This window comes from Tenrec ecaudatus, chromosome 4, assembly GCF_050624435.1.
Source record: "Tenrec ecaudatus isolate mTenEca1 chromosome 4, mTenEca1.hap1, whole genome shotgun sequence".
Lineage (NCBI taxonomy): Eukaryota > Metazoa > Chordata > Mammalia > Afrosoricida > Tenrecidae > Tenrec > Tenrec ecaudatus.
The window spans coordinates 126719543-126743471 of record NC_134533.1 but is presented as its reverse complement, the minus strand read 5'-3'; the positions used below and the strand labels follow the sequence as shown (position 1 = coordinate 126743471).

The window sequence follows — 23929 nt, the reverse complement described above, 5'->3', positions numbered from 1 at the left end:
AACTGTTGGTGACCTGGCTGACAGTTGATGACCTGCCTTGCTGTTTGCTGCCTGTGCTGGGATAGCCTTGCTCTCTCTATAGAGGACTACCTGGCGGCCCTCAAGACTTGAAGAACTGTCAGTGTCTCATAACTCTCACAGGAGTGAGTTGCACTGAGCCATTTGTACTCCTTTATAATTTAACAGTTCATTTCTTGTGTTATATATCTGTCTATCTTTATAAATATATATATAACTAAGTATATATAATTATCAGCAATCTGGTTTTATCTCTAGAGAACCCTGTCTAATACATTTTGGTGCCAAGGGTACTTCTAGAGAAATAAAATCATAAATATAGGCTTCTTAAATGGGCTCTCCAGCCTGATTAGTCTTAACACTAGTGATGCTACTTCAACACCCCAAAGCATGGATAAGTCTGCCACTCTTATTAATCCATGGTATGAAATAGCAAAGATAATATCTACAGTAGCACCACCAGTACCTGAGGTGCTGGTTAAAGGAGAGGCTCTGAGTGATCGTATGTTTGATATTTTCCAGGAGTTTTGTCAGGATGACAAGTATACAGAAGCTGGTTGGCTGGTCCTTAATCACAATGGAAAGTGTGATTAAGGAGAGGGATGGTCTCAGAGCCTCAAAAGTGCGCCTCAGGTGCAGACTAACGGATTTGAAAACTTCCTTCTGTGCCACAAAGGAGAGCCTTCTCTCCTCCAGTAAAAGAGTTAACATTGCTGATAACCAGGTCCAGAGTCTCATACGAGTGGCTGAATTACAACAGCAGCTGAATTGCAGATCTAGAGTAGTGTCTGAAACCAAAGTAAAGGTATTAATTGGGAAAAGTTGGGAACCTGAAACATGGGATGGGAACATATGGGCTGATGATCCAGAAGAGGATATTGAGCCTTTAGAAACAATTGACCCACCCCAGTCAATAGATCCACCCCTCCCAGGTGAAAGTATTAATTCACAGTCCACACCTGAGCAGATTACCCAAACTATTCAAGTTGATAGGCCAGGTGGGGCTGCATCACTAGCATTGCCTGAGGGAGATGGCTTAGAAGATATTGTGGACAGCACCCAGGAAATACCCTCACCACCCATTATTTCTGCTAGACCTGCCTAAAGGTGAGATTGGGATGATTACCCAAAAAGAAGCATGCTGTACTAGTAAACTTCTGCTTGAGTTTCAAATACGTAGGAACAGAAGCCTGGGGAATATCCCTGGAATGGTTACTAAGGGTGTGGGATATTGGTGCAACAAATGTAATATTAGACTGAGTTTCTGGATATGGGACCCCTAAGCACAGTCTGAGTTTCTGGATATGGGACCCCTAAGCACAGACTCTTCTTTCAGTGCCTCTGCGAGAGAGGCTAAGAGAGGATCTAATTCTTTATTTGGTTGGTTCCATAAAGCATGGATTGCCAGATAGCCTAGGTTAGACCAATTTGAAGTACCTGACCTACCTTGGTACACTGTAGAGGAAGGCATCTAAAAGCTTAGAGAAATTGGTATGTTGGAATGGATCTATCAGGTTGTTCCCATAGACCCCAAAAGGGGGTGTCCTGAGGACATCCCCTTTACCACAACCATAAGGAACAAGTTTGTGAAGTGGGCCCAGCATCTCTTCAGACTCCTGTAATTGCTATTTTATGTGCACCAGGATTAACAGTGGGCACTGCCCTAAGTGAACTCCAACATTTGCCCACAATGGGGCGGATTGGTTCCCGTGATGGTAGAGGGCAGGTGTCAGCACTGAATCAACAGAGACAGAGTGGGCATGGTTATAATAGACAACAAGGTTTCCATAGTAATCAAAGCAACTTGTCTTGTGTGGAATGATGGCATTGGCTACTTAACAACGGTGTCCCTTGGAATGAAATAGATGTGAAACCTGCTAAATATTTACGTGATCTGTACAGGCGAAAGAATGGTAGATCAGGTGAACAACAGAATAGACCATCATGATTGCTCAATCAATTCCCAGACCTGAGTCAGTTTACAGACCCACAACCCTTTGAATGAGGGGAAGGCCGAGTCCCTTTGAAGAAGGACCCTGCTACATCACCGAAGGTTTATACTGTTAGTCTTTCTTCTAGCCTTCCCCAAAGGGACCTGCGGCCTTTCACAAGAGTCACTGTTCATTGGGGGAAAGGAAATAATCAAACTTTTCGGGGATTACTTGACACGGGCTCGTGACTGTCACTAGTTCAGGAGACCCAAAGTGTTTCGGAGGCCCACCAGTCGGGAGTTTATGGAGGTCAAGTTGTCAGTGGAGTTTTAGCTCAGGCATGCCTCACTGTGAGTCCAGTGGGCCCCCGGACCCTTTCTGTGGTTATTTCCCTGGTTCCAGAATGCATCATTGGAATAGACATACTTAGTAACTGGCAGAACTCCCATATCGGATCCCTAAAATGTGGAATAAGGGGACAATATTAGAACTGCCATTACTTAAAGAAAATAGTAAACCAAAAGCAGTACCGCGTTCCTGGAGGGATTGCAGAGGTCAGTGCCACCATCAAAGACTTGAAAGATGCAGGGGTGGTGATTCTTACTACATCCCCATTTAACTCACCTATTTGGCATGTAAAAAAGACAGATGGATCCTGGAGAATGACATTGGATTATTGTAAACGTAACCAGGAGGTGACTCCAATTGCAGCTGCTGTTCCAGATGTAATTACATTGCTTGAGCAAATTAATACTTCTCCTGGTACTTGGTATGCAGCTATTGATCTGGCTAATGCCTTCTTCTCAATACCAGTCTGAAAGGACCACCAGAAGCAGTTTGCCTTCACCTGGCAAGGGCAACAATATACTTACAACTCTTCCCCAAGGAGTTCATCAAGTATTCTGCCCTGTGCCATAATTTAGTCCAAAGGGACCTTGATCACCTGTCTATTCCACAAAATGTCATACTGTTCCATTATATTGATGACATTATGCTGATGGTGGCCCTCTAAGGAGGTTGCATCAAAGTCTCTAGATTCATTGGTACAATATCTGCTTACCAGTGGTTGGGAAATTAACCCAACGAAGCTTCAGGCACCCTCCACCTCAGTAAAATTTCTAGGAGTCCAGTGGTGTGGGGCATGTTGAGATATTCCTACTAAAGGATAAGCTGTTGAATTTAGCACCCCCTACCCCACAAGGAATAAAAAAGAGGCAAAACGCCTAGTGGGCTTCTTCGGATTTTGGAGGCAACATATCCCTCACTTGGAGTTGTACTTTGACCTAGTTTTCCACTCCAGTTTTGAGTGGGGCCCAGAAAAAGAAAAGACTTCAACATGTTCAGGCTCCCATGCAAACTGCTTTGCCACTGGGACCATATGATCCAGCTGACCCAATGGTGCTAGAGGTGTAGATTAAGATGCAGTGTAGTTGTAGATTAAGATGCAGTGTGGACCTCCATGATAGGATCGCTGAAGACAAATGGGTGCATAAGCAAATGTGGTGAAGAAAGCTGATGGTGCCCGGCTATCAAAAGAGATAGTGTCTGGGGTCTCAAAGGCTTGAAGGTGAACAAGCGGCCATCTAGCTCAGAAGCAAATAAGCCCACATGGAAGAAGCACACCGGCCAGTGCGATCACGAGGTGCCCAAGGGACCAGGTATAAGGCATCATGCAAAAAAAAAAAGATATAAGTGTGTGTATGTATGTGTATATATGTGTATATGTATATATGTATGTGTATATATGTATATATATATATCATATTAAATGAAGGGGGAAGTGCAGAGTGGAGACCCAAGGCCCAAGTGTCGGCCAATGGAGATCCCCTCATAGAGGGGTTTAGGAGAGGAGATGGGTTAATTAGGGTGTGAGGTAGTATCGATGAAGAACACAGCTTTCCCCCAGATCCTGGATGCTTCCTCCCCCCAACTACCATGATCCGAATTCTACCTTGCAGGGTTGGATAGGACAGAGGCTGTACACTGGTACATATGAGGGTTGGAGGTACAGGGAATCCAGGGTGGATGATACCTTCAGGACCAAGGGTGTGAGGGACGATGCTGGGAGAGTGGAGGGTGAGTGGGTTGGAAAGGGGGAACTGATTACAAGGATCCACATGTGACCTCTTCCCTGGGAGAGGGACAGCAGAGAAGGGGGGAAGGGAGACTCCGGATAGGGCAAGATATGACAAAATAACGATGTATAAATTACCAAGGGCATATGAGGGAGGGGGGAATGGGGAGGGAGGGGGGAATAAAAGAGGACCTGATGCAAGGGGCTTAAGTGGAGAGCAAATACCTTGAGAATGATTGGGGCAGGGAATGTATGGATGTGCTTTATACAATTGATGTATGTATATGTATGGATTGTGGTAAGAGTTGTTTGAGTCCCTAATAAAATGTAAAAGAAGAAAAGAGGAAAAAATGATTATGGCAAAGACTGTACATATGTGCTTTATACAATTGATGTATGTATATGTATGAACTGTGAAAAGAATTGTATCAGCCCCAATAAATTGTTAAAAAAAAAAAGATGCAGTGTGGAGTCTTTGACAGACCCCTATTGGTGAATCACAGCGTAGACCATCCTCTGCAGACAACTACTCCCCCTTTGAAAAACAGCTGTTGGCATTTTACTGGGCCTTGGTGGAGACTGAATGCCTTACCAGGGACCACCAAGTCACTATGAGACCTGAACTATCTATCATGAACTGGGTATTGTCTGACCCACGGAAGCATAAAATTGGACGTGCACAGCAACGCTCCATTGGTAAATGGAAGTGGTATATATGAGATCGGGCCAAAGCAGGACCCGAAGGAACAAGTAAGCTGCATGAAGAAGTGGCCCAAATGCCCACAGTCTCCACTCCTGTCATATTGCCTCTTTTCTCCCAGTCTGCACCAATGGCCTCCTGGGGAGTTCCTTACCATACTTTAAGTGAAGAACAAAAAAGTCATGCTTGGATTATGGATGGCTCTGCACGATATGCAGGTGCCACTCGTAAGTGGACAGCAGCAGCACTACAGCCGCTTTCTGGGGTCTCCCTAAAGGACAGTGGTGAAGGGAAATCTTCCCAGTGGTTAGAACTTCGAGCAGTGCACCTGGCCGTTCAGTTTGCATATAAGGAAAAATCGCCAGATATGGGACTACATACTGATTCATGGGTTGTGGCTAATGGTTTGGCTTGTTGGTCAGGGAATTAGAAGGACTATGGTTGGATAATTGGTGACAAGGAACTGTGGGGAAGAGGTATGTGGATGGACCTCTCTGAATGGACCAAGAAAGCAAAGGTAATTATATCCCACATGAACGCTCACCAAAGGATTACCTCTGAAGAAGAGGACTTTAATAATCAAGTGGATGAGATGACACGCGCTGTGGAGACTGCTCGTCCTCTTTCCTCTGCCACTCCTGTTTTCGCCCAATGGGCACATGAACAAAGTGGACATGGCAGGGATGGAGGTTATGCATGGGCACAGCAACATGGACTTCCACTCACCAAGGCTGACTTGGGCAATGCCACTGCTGAGTGTCCCATTGGCCAGCAGCAGAAACCACAATTAAGTCCAAGAAACGGGACCTATCCTGGGGGAGATCAGCCAGCAACTTGGTGGCCTGTTGATTACATAAGACCTACTTCCATCATAGAGGGACAAGTGTTTTATTCTTACTGGAATAGACACCTATTATGGATATGGATTTTCCTTCCCTGGATGCAGTTCTTCTGCCAAAACTACTATTCATGGACTTACCGAATGCCTCATCCACCGGCATGGCATCCCACATAGCATTGCTTCAGATCAAGGAACTCACTTCACAGCAAATACAGTGCGGCAATGGGCCCATTCCCATGGAATCCACTGGTCGTATCATGTTCCTCATCATCCTGAAGCTGCCTGCTTGATAGAATGATGGAATGGGCTCCTAAAGACACAATTACGGTGCCAATTAGGTGTCAATAACTTGCAGGGCTGGGGCAGTGTTCTCCAGGAAGCTGTATACGCTCTAAACCAGCGGCCAATATATGGTGCTGGTTCTCCAATAGCCAGAATTCATGGGTCCAGGAACCAAGGGGTGGAAGCTGGAGTGGCACCACTCACTGTTACTCCTAGTGATCCACTTGCAGCATTTTTGCTTCCTGTCCCAGCAACCCTGTGTTCCTCGGACCTGGAGGTTCTGGTCCCGAAGGAAGGAACTCTCCCACCTGGAAACACAGCACGGATTCCACTGAACTGGCAGCTGAGAATGCCCCCTGGCTATTTTTGGCTTCGATCAACAGTTCAGGAATGGTGTCACTGTACTAAGTGGTGTGATTGATCCTGATTACCAAGGAGAAATTGGACTGGTACTATATAATGGAGGTAAAGAAGAGCATGTCTGGAGTCCAGGAGATCCCATAGGCTGACTCTTAGTGCTACCATGCCCTAAGATGAAAGTAAATGGTAAATTACAGCAACCCAAACCTGACAGGACTTATCATTATAGACCCAGACCCCCCCAGGAATGAAGGTCTGGGTCACCCCACTCGACAAAAAAACCACAGCCAGCAGAGGTGCTTGCTGAGGGCAAAGGTAATACAGAATGAGTAATAGTAGAAGGTAGTTCTACCTATCAATTATGACTACGTAATCAATTGCAAAAGCAAGGTTTTTAATTTTCAATGTATTTTCTTTTTATGAGCCTATTGCACATCTTTCCTTTGTTCTTGTGTGATATATCATACAATTGGAATCAGCGTGTTTTCATTTATATGTATGATAGATGATTGATTATAAATATAAGTGATATTTCCTCAATGTCCGTAAATGATATAATTATATATGACTGAAGAATTGTGTACAGGTTGGCAAGGGGTGGATTGAGATAGTTTATTGTGCCAGCCTTGCTGATAAACACGTGGGATTAATTGAAGGGCGTAGAGAAAAATGGCTCAGTTAGCCTTGCCTTTCTTGTCTCTCTTTCCTTGACCATCGGAGCAGTGTGTGGCTGCCTTGCTTGTTCTGTGGGACGCCCAGCCTTTGGGCTGTGTCTGTAAGTTCAGGTCCGTTTAAGACCACACGATTAGAATTTACATCTCTTGAGCTGGGGACTGACTGTTGGTGACCTGGCTGACAGTTGATGTCCTGCCTTGCTGTTTGCTGCCCGTGCTGGGATAGCCTTGCTTTCTCTACAGAGGACTACCTGGCAGCCCTCAAGACATGAAGAACTGCCAGTGTCTCATAACTCTCACGGGAGTGAGTTGCACTGAGCCATTTGTACTCCTTTATAATTTATCTGTTCATTTCTTGTATTATATAACTATCTGTATGTAATATAACAGTTCATTTCTTGTGTTATATATCTATCTTTATAAATATATATATGAAATTATCAGCAATCTTGTTTTATCTCTCTAGAGACCCCTGTCTAACACAGTGAATGTCCCCCACCTTTTTTAAACTTTATTTTATTATTATTTTTAATCATTTTATTGAGGACTTTTACAGATCTTCTAACATTCCATACATCAGTTGTATCACGTATACTTGTACGTATGTTACCATCATTTCCTAAACATTTTCTACATGAGCCCTTGGTATAAACTCTTTTTTCTCCTCCCTCTCTACCCTCCCAACCCTCTTGAATCCAAGATCAATTATACATTGTTATTACTAATTTTTTGTTATTATTATTATTCCCCTCTCTTATACAGCTTAACCATGCAGAATTTGAAGATCAAGATGATGAAACCAGAGTTCATTATGAGGGCTTTCGACCTGGAATGTATGTCCGGATTGAGATAGAAAATGTCCCCAGTGAATTTGTACTTCACTTTGACCCACACCACCCAGTTATTCTGGGTGGTTTGGGCACTAGTGAAGGCAATGTTGGATATGTACAGGTGTGTACCCCTTGCTATATGTTTGGTAAATTAGGTGCTTTGGACTTATTCTCCATCAATGATTGTATTGAATAGAACAACGTCTCTCTATACCTCAGATGCGTCTGAAGAAACATCGTTGGTATAAGAAAATCCTGAAGTCTCGAGACCCGGTCATTCTTTCTGTAGGTTGGAGGCGGTTTCAGACCATTCCACTCTATTATATTGAAGACCACAATGGAAGACAAAGGCTTCTAAAATATACCCCACAGCATATGCATTGTGGTGCAACCTTTTGGGGTGGGTAAAATGATCATGAGAATTACTTGTTACACGAATTTAGATCTTTTAGTCTTATTCATTTCATTAATTTCTTACATCTTTCTTTAGTTAGATTGGCATATATATATATATATATATATATATATATATATTCCAAATTCAAAATGTGTGATTTATTGTTTTTCTTTTGTCTGTTTTCTTTAAGGTCCTGTCACGCCACAGGGGACTGGGTTTTTGGCACTACAATCTGTTAGTGACATGATGGTAAGCACCTTAGATGTTTTCTTTTACAGGTAGTATTTCAGAAATATAAGCTATTATGTACATGAAATTTTAAGCTGAAAATGGGTCATTTTCAACTTGAAGTGTAAGTTTCTCTTGGCTTTTAATTTTCCCAACTTGTTTTAAACTAGATTGTAGGAATAGAGGGAGATAGAAAAAGAATTGTAATACTGTTGATGACATTTAATATATTAATACATATTTTGGACTTGCATTTAAGCAGTGCCTCTCAGATGCCCTGCCTCCACTTGTCTGTCTGTCAGTTTGTCATACTGTGGTGGCATGTGTGTTGCTGTGATGCTGGAAGCTATGTCATTGATATTTCAAACACCAGCAGGGTCACTCAAAGTGAACAGGTTTCATCGGAGCTTCCAGACAAAGAACAGAAAACAAAGAAAGACTTAGCTGTCTGTGTTGGAGGAGGCACTTGGCTGAAAAATCTTATGTATAGTTTCAAAACATTGTGAGATATTGAAGACTCAACAAATGGAAACAGATACTTGTCAGAGATAGTGCTCCTCAGGTAGGAGGGCAATCAACATGACTGAAGAGGAACTTTTTCTTCAGTGACATGAATGGAGTAAAGCCTAAGGGAGTGGAACCTTTGGGATCTTCATCTCCTGGTGGGGCATGACTCCAGATAAGAAGAAACAGCTGTAAAAATCTGCTAATGAATGGAACTTAGCATATGTGAAGTACTGGAAAATTGAAAATGGTCAGAATGAAATAGAATGTTCAAAAATTGATAGCCTAGGCATTAATGAGCTCAAGTAGACTGGTATTGACTATTTTAAATCAGAAAGTCATATAACTTTAATTTACTGTGCTGCGAATAGCACACCTAAGAGAAATGGTGTTGCATTCATTATCCAAAAGGACATTTCAAAATCAATCTTGAATTATAATGCCGTCTATGATAGGATTATATCTACCTTCAAGAAACTCCAAAAAATACAACTATTATTCCAGTTTATACACTAACCACAAAAGCTAGTGATGACATTAAAAAATTGAACCAACAATTTCAATCAGGAATTGAGCAAACATGTTATCAAGATAGATTGATAATTATTGGTGATTGGAAACAAAGAGAAAGAAACAGTAGCTGGAAAATATGGACTTGGTGATAGAAATGAAGCTGAAGATGTTACGAGAGAATTTTGCAAGATCAACGACTTGTTCATAGCAAAGACATTTTTTTCAGCAACACAGAAAGCTACTATACATGTGGACTTCCCAAATGGAATACATAGAAATCAAATTGACTACATCTGTGAGAAGACAAGATAGGAGAAGCTCAATATCAGCAGCTGAAACCAGACCAGGGTCTGCATGTGGAACAGATATCAATTGCTCATATGTAAGCTCAGTATAAAGCTGAAGAAAATGAAAACAAATCCACAGGAACCAAAATATGACCTTGAGTCTTACCCACCTGCATTTTGAGACCATCTCAAGAACACATTTGATGCAGTGAACAGTAATGACAGAAGACCTGATTACCTGTGGAAAGACATCAAGAATATCATTCACGAAGCAAGCAAAATGTCATTGAACAGAAAGAAAAGATCAAAGTGGTATCAGAACAAACTCTGAAACTTGCTATTAATCATAGAGTAGCTAAAGCAAATGGAAGAAAGAAAAGAAGTCATGGAGCTGGATAGAAATTTTTGCAAAGGGTAGCTTGAGAAGACAAAGCCAAGTAGTATAAGGAAATGTGCAGAGATCTAGTCTAGAATTACAAAACAAATAGATAAGAACATGCTTAACATATCTGAAACTAAAAGAACTCAAGAAAAAATTCAATCCTTGAGTTGTAATTTTGAAACATTTTATAGGCAAAATATTGATGGAGTCAAGAAGCATCAAGAGAAGATGGAAAGAATTCACAGTCACTATACCTGAAAGAACTAGTCCATAGTCTACCATTTCAGGAAGTAGCATATGAACAAGAACCAATGGTGCTGAAGAAAGAAGTTCAAATTACCGAATGCATTAGCCAAAATCAAGGCCCTAGGAATTGATGTAATACCCATTGAAATATTTAAGAAAGCTAAAGAACCACTACACACATTTACTCATTTATGTCAGGACATTTGGAGGAGGATTACATGTCCAAGTGACAGAAAGAGATTCATATTTGTGCCCAGTCCAAAGAAAGGTGGCCCAACAAAATGTGCAAATTATAGACCAATAGCATTGATATCACATGCAAGTAAAATTTCATTGAAGAGTAAGAAATAACTTGGCTGAGGTGCAGGCCAGATTCAGAAGGGAAAGTGGAACAAGGCTGATGTCAGGTGGATCTTGGCTCAAAGCAGAGAGTACCAAAAAGATGTTTACTTGTGTTTTATTGACAGTGCCAAGGCATCTGTGGATCATAACAAATTATGTATAACCCGAGATTGGGAATTCCTGAGCACTTTATTGTGTTCCTGCAGTAAACTTGTAGATGGATCAAGAGACAATGTGGAAACAGAATAAGGGAATACTGGGTTGTTTAAAATTGTGCTTCAAGGTTCTATTCTCTCACCATATTTATTCAATCTGTATGCTGAGCAAATAAGCAAAGAAAATGGATTTTATGAAGAAGAATGTAGCGTCAGGATTGGAAGAAGACTTAACCTGCAATATGCAAATGATACAACCTTGCTGGCTGAAACTGAGGAGGACCTGAACCACTGTCAGCCCACCTCATTGAGGGTCTTCCTCTTTTCTTTTTTTTTAAAGGTCATTTTATTGGGAACTCTTACAGCTCTTAGAACAATCCATACATCAGTTGAATCAAACATATTTGTACATATGTGGCCATCATTATTTTCTAAACATTTACATTCTATTTGAGCCTTTGGTATCAGCTCCTCATTTTACCCTGCCTCCCCTCCTCCCATGGTCATGACTCCTTGATAAATTATAAATTATTATTAACTTCGTATCTTACACCAACTGATGTCTCTCTTCCCCCATGTTTTCTTACCCTCTCCTTGACCCACCTTCCCCCTACCCTCCTGGTATCGCTAGTCCCATTTCTGTACCTGACGGGTTTATTTGAATGGAATGGTGTGTGACTTGAGCTCTTTATCTGTACCTGTGTACATGCTTTGGCCTAGCCCACAGTGAAAGATAAGGGGTCATGATAAGGGGTGGGGAGTGAGGAAGCCTTAAGGAACCAGAGGAATATTGTGTGTTTCATCAGTACTGTACTTAAATTTCATCCTGGTTGACTCATCTCTTCCTTGTGACACTTCTGTGAGGAGATGTCCCATTGGAGGGACTTCCTCTTTTTCTCTGCCCCTCCACTTTACCAATCATGATGTCCTTCTCCAGAGACTAGTCTCTCCTGACATGTCCAAAGTATGTAATATGAAGTCTTGCCATACTTGCCTCTAAGGAGTACTCTGTACTTCTTCTAAGATGGATGGGTTTGTCCTTTTGGCTGTCCATGGTACTTTCAGTATTCTTTGCCAGCACCGCAATTCAAACACATTAGTTTTTCTTCAGTCTTCCTTATTCAATGTCCAACTTTCACATGCAATTGACAGTACCATAGCTTGGGTCAGGTACACCTTAATCCTTCAAGGAACATACTTGCTTTTCAATACTCTAATGACATTTCTGAGCTTTAATTTACCTAATGCTACTAATCCTGGTTTCTTGTCTGCTGCTTCCATAAACATTGATTGTAGATCCAAGCAAGACAAAATCCTGGACAATTTGAACCTTTTCTCTATATATTGTTACTTGTTGATCCATTTGTGAGGGTTTGGGTCGTCTTTACACTGATTCATAATCCACCCTGAAGGCTTTAGATCCTCACTGTCAGCAAGCAAGGTTGTGTCATTTGCATATCCCAGGTTATTATAAGCCTTCTTCTAATCCTGAGTGTTGCATTCTTCATATATACTATTTTGCTTGTGCAAATGTTATTCTTTATTAGCTGAGTATAGGTGAAATGCACTTTGGCCATTGCAAAAATATTATTGGGGTCATCTGACTTCTTGTCCTCAACTAAGGTGAATGACCATCAACATCATCCAGTCCAAGGCTAATTGCTAGGAAACAGAGGTCAGATACATCTACCCTATTTAATATTTTTTACCAGTTCTGACATCAAACCATACCTCCCCCAAATTATACTTCTCTCCTGGACACACAGAACTCACAGAGAGTACAATTATGGGGTTTACTAAGGATGTAACAAGTTATAATACAGGATTAGAAATGACTCAGGATATATTGTTCTTTGATCAGGACAGCCTCTTTGCCAGGCATATAGGCTGGCCTCTTTGTTCCTTGAGCCTTTAGATGTACCCAGCCTCTGTCCTGTCTGGGCAAGTGCTAGAAAAATACCAGAAAACCTCCTGCTTTAAGGTGCTAATTGTTCTGCTCTGTAGTGTAGAAAACGTACTGTATCATCTCTTACCAATATCCTAGGTGTGCTGCCTCTAATATTGTCATCTCTCTGCCACTACTTCTCTTCACCTCTGATGTTTGGAGTCTCTTCTTCCTGGATCTAGGAGGTTCCCAGCACAGGGGTTCTGGGTCCAAAGGACAGAGTCTATTCTTGTCTCTGCTTCTTGCTGGCAGTCAGATTCTCTGCCAGTTTCATCCCTAGTGTTCTGGCATTGGCTGTCTTTTAAGCCTAGCATAATGGCAAAACTGATGAATCCCTTCATTAGGGTTACATACATTTCATTTGCATGGTCCCTCCCACCCATATGGCCATGTAATATGTATACATTTTTAGCAAACTAATCCCTTTGATGAACAGCACACACACCTCATTAGCTTTGACTGACTAAACTAAACCCTCTGCCATCATGGCATTTCCCTATAGGAAAAAGTAGAGCTACCATAGAAGGTTTTCAAGACTGTAAATCTTTATGGAAGCACACTACGATATATTTTCTCTCATTCAGTAGCTGTTGGGCTCACCCTGCCAACTTTTTGAACATCTTAGTGCTTAACCACTGTATCACCAGGCCCCCTATAAACTATGGTTGAAGGACCATATTTATTGTGATTCACTATACTATATTACTGTATTGCATTCACAGAGAAGTATAATTTTCCTTTACTAATATTATTTTTATATTCCTATGGGTTCCTTTTAGCCTGATTTCCGGATAGCTGCAACAGGAATTGTCCTTGATCTGGAAAAATCTATAACAATTGTGAAGAAATTAAAACTAACTGGATTTCCATATAAAATTTTCAAGAATACTTCATTTATTAAGGTTTGTTTATATAATTATGCATATTTCTTTGAATCGGAAGACTTCATACCGTTCATAGTAAAATGGAATTGAAAGAAAAAGGAATATTTCCACATACTTTTTGAAGCCTCCTTGTACATAATTACATGTCAATAAAGCAAGAATAAAATACTTATAAAATGTAGTCTAATGTTTTCTGAAGGTTTTTTGATATTTTAAAATCTTGATTTGTAGTATTTTTAATTTTGTTTTTTATTGATCTCTTAATACATACACAGCCTCAGAAATGTTAAGGTGAAGTAAAATGGATTTTACTGTTTGAGACCTTGACTTAGTAATTCCATGTGAGACTACTAAATTGGGGGGGGGGCAGGATAGAAGGAGGGGGTGTTTTTTAACTAAAAAATGTTTTTATGGGGAGACATCGGACAGTGTAATGTGTGACGAAATAATAATTTATGAATTATGAATGGTTCATGAGGTAGGGGGCAGTGGGAAGGGAGGGGGGAAATGAGCAGCAGATATTAAGGGCTCAAGTAGAAGGCAAATGTTTTGAGAATGATGATGGCAACAAATGTACATATGTTATTGACACAATGGTATGTATGGATTGTGATAAGAATTGTATGAACCCCCAATAAAATGATTTTTTTTAATGTTTTAATGAACTAACAGTTGATATATATGGTTTTTCCTCAAAATATAATTTTCTAGGGAATGTTTAATTCTGCCTTGGAAGTGGCCAAATTTGAAGGTGCTGTGATTCGAACTGTCAGTGGAATAAGAGGACAAATAAAGAAAGCTCTCCGTACTCCAGAAGGAGCATTCCGGGCCACATTTGAGGATAAGTTGATAATGAGTGGTAAATCTTCCTTGTGGTGTTTTGATTACAATAACCATTATTGATTTCTAGCCAACAGTGGTTCGATAAGTACATTTAATTAGATTTTTTAATCATTTGATTGGGGTTGCTTACAACTCTTAGCACAATGCATACATCCATCCATTGTGTCAAGCACATTTATACATACATTGCCATCATTATTTTTAAAACATTTTCTTTCTACTTGAGCCCTTGATATCACCTCTTCATTTTCTCCCCTCTCTCACCCTCATGAACCCTTGATAATTTATAGTAGTTTTTCATGTCTAGACCCACCGCTGTTTCCCTTCACTCACTTTTCTGTTGTCTGTTCCACTAGGGAGGGGTTATATGTAGGTAATTGTGATCAGTACCCCCTTCCTCCCCCCACATTTTGTTTACCCGCTACTCTCATTATTGGTCCAGAGGGCTTTATCTGTCCTGGAACCCTTTGTTGCAAGCTCTAATCTGTACCAATGTACATGCTCTGGTCTAGCTGGATTTGTAAGGTAGAATTGGTATCATGATACTGTTGGGGCAGAAGTATTTTAAAGAACTAGAGGAAAGTTGTAATTTCATTGGTGCTATACTGTACCCTGACTGGCTCATCTCTTCCATGTAAGCCTTCTGTAATGGGATATACAATTGTCTACAGATGGACTTTGTGTCTCCACTCCACCTTCCCCTTTATTCACATTGATACAATTTTTTCTGGGTCTTTGATGCCTGATACCTTATGCCATCAACACCTCATAATCACACAGGCTGGTGTGCTTCTTGTGGCCTTTGTTGCTTTTGAGTAGATGCCCGTTTGTTTCCTTCAAGCCTTTAAGACCCCAGACACTATATCTTTTGATAGCTGGGCACCATCAGCTTTCTTCACCACATTTGCTTATGCACTCATTTTGTCTTCAGCGATCATGTCTGGAAGATGAGAATCACAGAATGCCAGATTATTAGAACAAATTGTTCTTGTATTGATGGAGTACTTTAGTAGAGATCCAATGTCGGTCTGCTACCTTAGTACTTAACACATTTAGACCTTTTAAGTATCCCTTGCCTCCTAGTTCTTTCCTCTTATTTCATTTTACTTTTCTCTTGATCCACTGTCATGTTCAGCCTTAATTCTGGTTTCAGTAATTCCTCTTAGCTTAAGCCCCACCAGGCATCCTATGTATACCCTCCTTGCCATCAGTTTTAGATCACTTGTTCCCTTGTCTCTTTGTTTGTTAACACCCACTTCCTTTCCCCTGCCTTCCCTCTCCTATGTTCCTCCAGAACCATTGGTCCCATTGTTTTCTCCAAATTGTTTATCCCGCCTCTTATCTAGACAGACATGCAGAGATAGTAATAAGCACAAAAACAAGGCAAAGTAAAACAAAACACATACCAGCCTGCCCCAACAGGATCGCTGAAGACAAAGCAGGTGCATAAGCAAATGTGGTGAAGATAGCTGATGGTGCCTGGCTGTCAAAAGATACAGAATCTGGAGTCCTATAGGCCGAAAGATAAACAAGGGACCATCTAACTGAGAAACAACAAAGCCCACATGGAGAAGCACACCAGCTTGTGAGATCACAAGTCGTCTAAGGGACCAGGTATCAGGCATCAAAGACCAAAAAAATAAAAATAAATCATAGTACTGTGAATGAGGGAGAATGAAGAGTGGGGACCCAGGGTCCATCTGTGGGAAATTGGACTCCCCTTGCAGAAGGGCTTTGGGGAGGAGACGAGCCAGTCAGGGTGCAGTGTAGCAATGATGCAGTACTACAATTTTCCTCTAGTTCTTGAATGCTTCCTCTCCCCACTATCATGAAACCAATTCTACCTTACAAATCCGGCTGGACCGGAGGATGTACATGGGCACGGATAGGAACTGGAAACACAGGGAACCCTTAGGACCAGTGGTGAGAGTGGCGATACTGGGAGGGTAGACAGAAGGTGAAGGAGAAAGGGGGAACAGATTACAAGGATCTACATGTAACCTCCTCCCTGGGGGACGGACAGTGGAGAAGTGGGTGAAGGGAGATGTCAGATGGTGTAAGATATAACAAAATAATAATTTATAAATTACCAAGGGTTCATGGGGGAGGGAGGTGTGGGAAGAGGGGGCGAAAATGGGCTCAAGTAGAAAGCAAATGTTTTGAGAATGATTATGACAACATATGTACAAATATGCTTGACACAATGGATGTATGTATGGATTGTGATGAGTTGTACGAGCCCCCAATAAAATGACTAAAAAGAAAGAAAGAAAACAAAATAACGACCAAAAAGAGAAAAGCCTATAAACAGGTCCAGGTCTGTTCGTTGACCTTTAGGTGTGTTTTCCGGTGGAATTTGATGAGGTGCCACGCCCTGATCCCGAAGTCTATTTTTGGCATTTCCTGATGACTTCATTGCTTTGCAGCCATTACTGATCTGTTGCACACCCTTGGTGTTTCACCCAGTGTGATGGGGTCAGATTGGGCACAATTCCCGCACTGTCTCCATTGTTGACCCAGTGCTATGGGTGAGTGAGGTACATCATGTGTATATGTATCGTGGAAGGGCCAGCCCTATGGTCCTCTCTGCATTTGCTGCTATAAGCAGGAAGATCATCATCAGGGCTTATTGGGCCATGATGTGTTCCACTTTTTTTCCTTCCCTCTTCGTTTGCTTCCGTATGCTCTGATCAGATGTGCCCTCTCCTTGAGCTGTAGCTTCAGTGCTGTCCTCTGAAGTACATTCTTCTGGTGGGGTTGGAGGTGGGAGGTCGTGCCCATATAGTTGGGATTGGGGCCAGGCCCGCAGACATTTCTTGGTTCCCTGCTTCATGCTGGTATATTGTATTCATGTCTTGGCCCACTGGCTTGAAGTCTGGTCCCTCTCCCTCTCCTGTGGAGATGTAAACAATACCCTACCCTTGGGTGGGTTACTGCCCTGTTCTCTACTACCCCTCTTCCCCCCTCCCCTCATTTTTAGTTGGCTGCTATGTATATGTCCGTGGATTAGGTCTGGCCCCTGCCATAGTACCTGGACCTAACCCCAGAAATGTATGTATATATTGGCTTTACCCCTTTTCCCTTTTGTATTTTAAAGCTTACTTTAGAGGACTCAGGTTGTGCATGTCCTTTTGTGCTTGGTTTACTTTGCTTAGCATAATTTCCTCCACTTCATCCCATGCATCGATGTGCTTCATGTGTTCATCACTGCTTTTTAGGGATAGGCAGTACTCCATTGTATGTATATACCACATTTTTTTAATCCATTCATCGAAATGTGGGTTGTTTCCAACCCCTTGCAATTGTGAACTGCAAAGTTGGATAGTTCACCTATTATATGTCTTGGTGACTTCTTGGGATACAGTCTAGCTGATGTTCTGAACACTTGCCAGGTTTTCATTCATTAAGCTGGGGAACTTTTCCTTTAAGAATTTCCTCTCTATTTTTGCTGTTGACTTCATTGTTTCTTGTTCCAGTAGCCCAATTATTCTAATGTTCTTCCTCTTCATAGCATCAGACATGGCTTTCAAGTTTCCTTTTGCTTCTTGATTGTCTTATTTGATTGCCTTTCCCGTTTGTTGAAGTTTTCCTGGTCATCTTCTAGATTGCCGGTGCAATTCTCTGCCTCCTCAACTCTTTTGGCAAAGTCTGTGAATTTGCTACTGACTTGTGTTATCTCATCCCTTAGGTCTTATATTTCCCTTTGGTGCATGACCTTTATCTCCTCGCTTGGTTCAGGACTTCTTCCAACATTGCCTTTGTTTCTCTTTTGTTTTGTTGAGGTTGTTTGGTCTGCTTGGTGTTTCCATGTCATTTTAGAGGAGCCCAGCACCATTATCCAGAGAGTCAAAGAGAACTGGACTCTGCAGAGACTCGTATGATGCAGGTGCTTAGACCAGCTATCCCGTATCAAGCTGCATCTGAAATGAGGCGTGCGGATGAAAGGAAAAGAAAGAGACATGTACAAAGCATGAATTGGGAGGACAACAGTCTGATGGACTGAAGTCCCAAGTATATTCGAAGCTTGGTTTTTATACTCTTTACAAGGGAATGGTTACAAAACAAACATCAAAGCTCTAAAAAACATTGGGAACCTCTTATTTATGTAGAACTACTTAACTAGGCCCCCATCCAAATACTTGAATACTAAAAGCACTGTATTCTAAGATAAGCACAATGACATGCTGGGTTTAAAAGAATCTAAAAGAGGTCATAAGCAACTGAGTTATCTCACAATGCTTTTAGCTGCAAGGTAAACAGAGGCACAGGGGACTAATTAGTCATCCACCAATTAACATCTTGACCAGCAAACGGCCTCCTACAGTATGAATATTTCTTTGAACTGCCTATAGCTAACTACACTGGGGCATCGGTCTTTATTTTTCCGTGGTTTCACTGTTTCCCTAGCCAACCAGTATTCTGTTATTTGGAGGGCAAGTTTGATGATCCTCTCAGGGGATGCTACTTGGGTCGTTGTGGGCCCACAAGGGTGACACGCCAGTGGATGATCTCCCAGGAAGCCGTGGTGGTATGGCCCATAATGGCTTGGAACACTTCAGAGCGTGTGTGGGGGTGCCTGCTGCAATGGGAGTGCCATGGAAGGCGTTTGGGTGGATGTTCCCACTTTGGTGTTGAACACCATGGTTGGTTTGTGGAATTGCCTTAGTTTGCAAGATCGCTGCAGAGGCCGGGCAGAGGTTCTCACAGCAGTATGGAGTGCTGGAGAGGGTCAATGTAGCTCTCATGGCACTTGAAGCACTGCAGCAGGCAGACGTTCCCTCACCTACATGTAGGGCTGCGGAGGACAGGCAAGTCTCCCAGAGTCACGTGGATCACCACAAAGGGCAGGTGGGAGGTCCCCCAGCCACTTAGAGGGCCTTGGAGGGTAGATGGGAGTTCCCTCAGCAGTTTGCTGAGCACCAGAAGATGGGCAGGATTTATCCAGCTGCCTGTAGGCCACAGGATGGACGAAAGCTTCCCCATCTGCGTGGGTAGAGTTGGCCTAGGTGGAAGGGAGTGGCCTGGAGGCTGGCAGTGGTATGTGAAAAGAAAGGTGGGGCAGGGGAGGAAATGAGCCTTTTAAGACTGGTAGGCGAGAGAAGAGAGAGAAAAAAAAGTAAAGAGATAGCTGAGCCCTGATTACCTGACAGTGGTTTAAATCCTACCCAAAGGTGGCAACAAGCTGAGGTTGTGTTGAAGTAAAGCCCTGGGGCCAGCCAAAGCAGCCTAGCACAGGTTGAGCAGTAGTGAGGCTAAAGCTAAGCACCAGTCGGCCTACACAGTGGTAAGCCAAAGGCCCACTAAAATCTAGTAGATCTGTGTCTACTTAGCTTTATGCTATTTCTCCTGTGTCCTATAAGAGTGGAGTTTCCCTCAGTGGCTCTCCTGTGCTGATTTCTGCAGTTTCACTGGTGTGTGTCACTTGGTAGCCATCTTGCCAGAACTCCTAATCAGATTTCTTAAGGACTGTTCTCAGTTAAGGCATTTTGAGCAGTGTACTAGTTCATTGTGGGCCCACCCCCCTTTTTAAAATTAGTTTTATTGATACATAATTAATGAACCACATCCTTCCAATAGTTTATATTAAGAGTTGGGAGGACATCCTTCCAATAGTTTATATTAAGTCATTACCACAGTCAGCTTCAGAATATTTTCTTCATTCTTATATCCATTGTTATTAGCTCCAAATTCTTGTGCCATAACCCTATGGAACTGTTAATCTAGTTTCTGTGTCTATAAATTAAATTTTATTTCATCTCGTTTTAAGCCACACAGAACACTATTTAGGTTTGAGTGATAAAAAACCTGCAAGACTTTTTGTTCTTTGAGGAGGGTGTTTTTAAAGCAACAGACTATATATATTTGCATAGCCCTTCTCAAGAAGTGAAATCAACAACAGTATCTCATTAAACCCTCCATATATGTGATTCTTTTTCTCACCCTCCCCAACCTTCCACCTTCTTTCCTTAATAACATAGTCCTCCCATCTTCTTGTACCTAGCCCTGTCTCTGCCCTCATAGTCATCAAATTCTTATCTATCAGTATATAAGCCATGTTTCTTTTTCTTAATTTTTCCTAATGAAATGGTGTTAAGTATTTATCTTTATAAGATTGACTGAGTTTGCTAAGCATAATACTCTCTACCTTTGCCTGTGTCTTGTGGTGTTTGAAAGAGTTGTCATTGTATTTTATTGATGCATAGTATGAATATAGCAGAGCTTGTTTATCTGTTCTGTATAATTGGGGGTTTTGCTATTAAGGAATAGTTCATTGTAACTTGAGCCCTTTGGTGTCCATGCAGTATAAGTTTTGTGACATACAAAACATTTCACTTATTGAGACTTTAAAATATTTTCCACCAAGTAAAGAGGTATAGAGTGTACTGTTTGCTTAGTTGAATATAAATCATCTTTTCAAAATATTAAAGGAAATGTTTTCTTTTTTCAGATATTGTCTTCATGCGAACTTGGTATCCTGTGTCCATTCCAGCCTTCTATAATCCAGTCACATCTTTATTGAAACCAGTGGGTGAGAAAGACAGCTGGTCAGGAATGAGGACAACAGGTCAACTCAGACTTGAGCATGGCATCAGACTAAAGCCAAGCAAGGATTCTTTGTATAAGGTATAAGTTATGTATGTATTAGTTAAGAGAACAGCATGCACTTGATACACATAATCATACCAATATTTTTGTACATAATTGTTAAATGAAAAAGGCTAGGTAGTGTCAGAGGTCCTCTAAGCTCACAAGGGAAAAAGATCAATACCAGGTAACGGCTGATTTTTATGAGGAAGGTCAAACATACCTTCATCTCAACTTTATCAGTTCTTAACACAAGCATTTCTACTCATGGCACTCTCCACTTCTCTGTTGGTTTCATAAACAATGACTACACAGAACTCATAAACTGTACTCATAGTTACAGCGTCTATTAGAGAACCAGGTTACAATTCAAGATTAGGAATGACTCAGGATGTGGTTCCTTTGTCAGCTTTTCAACTGTACCTGCAGTCACGCTTCTCTCTTTCTCTCAGTTTTCAACCCTTTGCCAAGACTCTGTTTGAGCAAATATTAAATGCTCTTTAGCTCTACTATTGAGTATCCAGAGGCACCCCCACTCTACCAGGAGCATTTTTCTGTTGCTGCTGCTTGCCTTCTTGCAATATATCCAGTGTAATACTCTGTTTCCTGGGTCTGGGTGTATCTCAGAGCAGGGACCTTGGATCCAAAGGATCATTCCCACTCCTAACTCTTCTTTCTTGTGGGTAGTGAGGTGTACCCCTCTTCCTATCTTTTGATAACTCCATCTTAAGCTTAGTGGTGTGCAGAACTGACTCATACTTTTGTTAGGGTTTCATATACCTTTTTTTATATGATTCCACCCCCACAAAGGATCTAAGCACCTCATTTGCAATATTAAAAACTTTGTACTACTCTTCTGATTTATTTCATTTAGAATCATCAAATTCATGTTCTATATAATAGATATTCCATTTTACTGCAAAGTAGAATTCTATTATATGAGTATGTCACCGTTTATTCCTTTTGTTCATTTTAAATGATGATTGATCTATGTGAGTTGTTTCGTGTGTATGTTTGTGCTTACATTTCTGCTGAATAGATTACCTAACATGTAATTGTAGGGTATGATGTTTGCATGTATTCAGGTTTCTCAAAGTCATACCAAGTTAAACTCCTACAAACAGCGTATCAGAGTGCTGCTAATTGGTCCACATCCATGCCAGCAGTAGTTTTCTTCATTTTTTTTCTTTTAGGGTTTGGGTTAGTGTCTACATTCCCATTTTTATTTAGATTTTTATCTCTTTAAGAGTATCCTCTATTTTCGGGGCAGCCTAATTAATACATTTTAAGAGGCTTTTTTGCTTTTTTAATCCAGGATATTTAGTTAAGTTGTAAGAGGGTAGTTCAAGGCCATCAAACTGTCATTCTACTGCAAGTAGAAGTCTCCCCCAGGCATGATTTATACTATAAAATAGTAAACTTTGGGGTTATCTTATTATATCTGCATTCTTTAATTCTAGAGCATAGATTCCTAAACACATGGTTGGATATTGTTCTCTATGTAGTGAATACTGACCTTGTTTCTAATAGGGGCCTAAGGGCAGAGCTTTCAACATATTAACAGTATTTTGGCCATCTCATTTAATTTAAGCATAGGATTTAGAGTATGGTGAAGTTGGGATCCACTTGATGGCAGACAGTTTTGGAAAATTTAATTTAGAATGTTTTTCCTTTGTGCTAGGCCAGGGTGACTAAAGAAACAAATCCAGTGACACTCATATATGTATAAGGAAGAACTTAATATCAAAAAACAATCTTATATCAAGAAGGTAACTCAAATCCTTAAGTCTGATACTAGCAGGGGCTCTCTTCAGACTCATGTAGATGCAGGCCAATGAAGCAGAAAGTTGAAGCATGATGTGGAAGGATCACAGACTAGTGGGTACATAGTCAAGTGGTTCCCAGGTCAGTGGGAATATGGCAGATCGCCAGTAGCTCTCAAGATCTGACCCATATGGAGCCACCACTGGAGGCAGGTAAGAGTCCCAGAAGCAGGAAGGCAAAGGACAGATAGAGGGGGAGGCTCCCAGTTTCTTCCTTATAAGAAGGCCACACCTCCAAGGAGACACCATCAGGTTGTGACCTGATTGACAGGTTGGATTCCACACTTTCATACAAATTCAGATTGTTATAAAATCACTCAGCTACCACAGCCTTCATCTATTCTTTAAATCTCCCTCAGCTGACCATCCACTAGAAATACTTAAAATATAGTAGATTAAAACTAAACTTTTAATGAGATCAGAGGTGATCACTTTGCTGATTGGAAGAGCTATGTTCTCAGATTCAGAAAAGTATATATTCACTGCCATAATGACCCTAATGAACAGAGTAGAACTGCCCTTAGAGGATACCAAGACTATAAATATTTATAGGAGTAGAAAGCCTCATCTTTCTGCTGAATGGCTGGTGGTTTTGAACTGCTGACCTTATTGCAGCTCAATGTGTAACATACTACTACACTACTATACCTGACTCCAGAGAGAATTATAGTCAAGATTAAAATATATGTGTGTGTGAGATAATACTACCACAGTGTCCAAAGCTATGCATTTTCCATTAAAATAAATATGATGTGGAAATATGAGATCAGAACAAACAGGAATAAACTGGTACAGTAAATCTTATGAAATGATTATCAATAAAATATACAACGGGGGTTCAAAAGGTTTATAGATATGTAGAATGAAAAGGGCCTAGAATTTTTCCATGAACTTATTGAAGTCCCCCATATTTGTTCCTTTGTTTTACTATTATGTTTGTCCATTGAAACAGTCTGCATTAGATTGATGATTGAATTCTCATTTCTGATGGTCAACAAAGTCTTGATGTTATTGATCTTGTGGGAAAGTCAAGTGTTTTAAGATAATATGCAAAACTTTTTAAATATGTTACACTCTTTGATTTA

General features: G+C 41.1%; 1 protein-coding gene across 6 annotated transcripts in view; it reads left to right on the top strand.

Annotated features, from left to right (window-relative positions):
* The window catches only part of BMS1 (BMS1 ribosome biogenesis factor), a 108346-nt gene that overhangs the window by 57275 nt on the left and 27142 nt on the right, over nucleotides 1-23929 (top strand). For all 6 annotated transcript variants that reach the window (XR_012783995.1, XM_075546785.1, XM_075546784.1 and 3 more), the window contains 6 exons: nucleotides 7643-7831; nucleotides 7930-8110; nucleotides 8298-8356; nucleotides 13489-13611; nucleotides 14305-14452; nucleotides 20885-21060. Coding sequence is in view for 5 of the 6 variants with exons in the window: in XM_075546785.1 (XP_075402900.1) it covers nucleotides 7643-7831; nucleotides 7930-8110; nucleotides 8298-8356; nucleotides 13489-13611; nucleotides 14305-14452; nucleotides 20885-21060 (876 nt within the window). In the remaining variant the exon portion in view is untranslated. The remainder of the gene's footprint in view (nucleotides 1-7642; nucleotides 7832-7929; nucleotides 8111-8297; nucleotides 8357-13488; nucleotides 13612-14304; nucleotides 14453-20884; nucleotides 21061-23929) is intronic.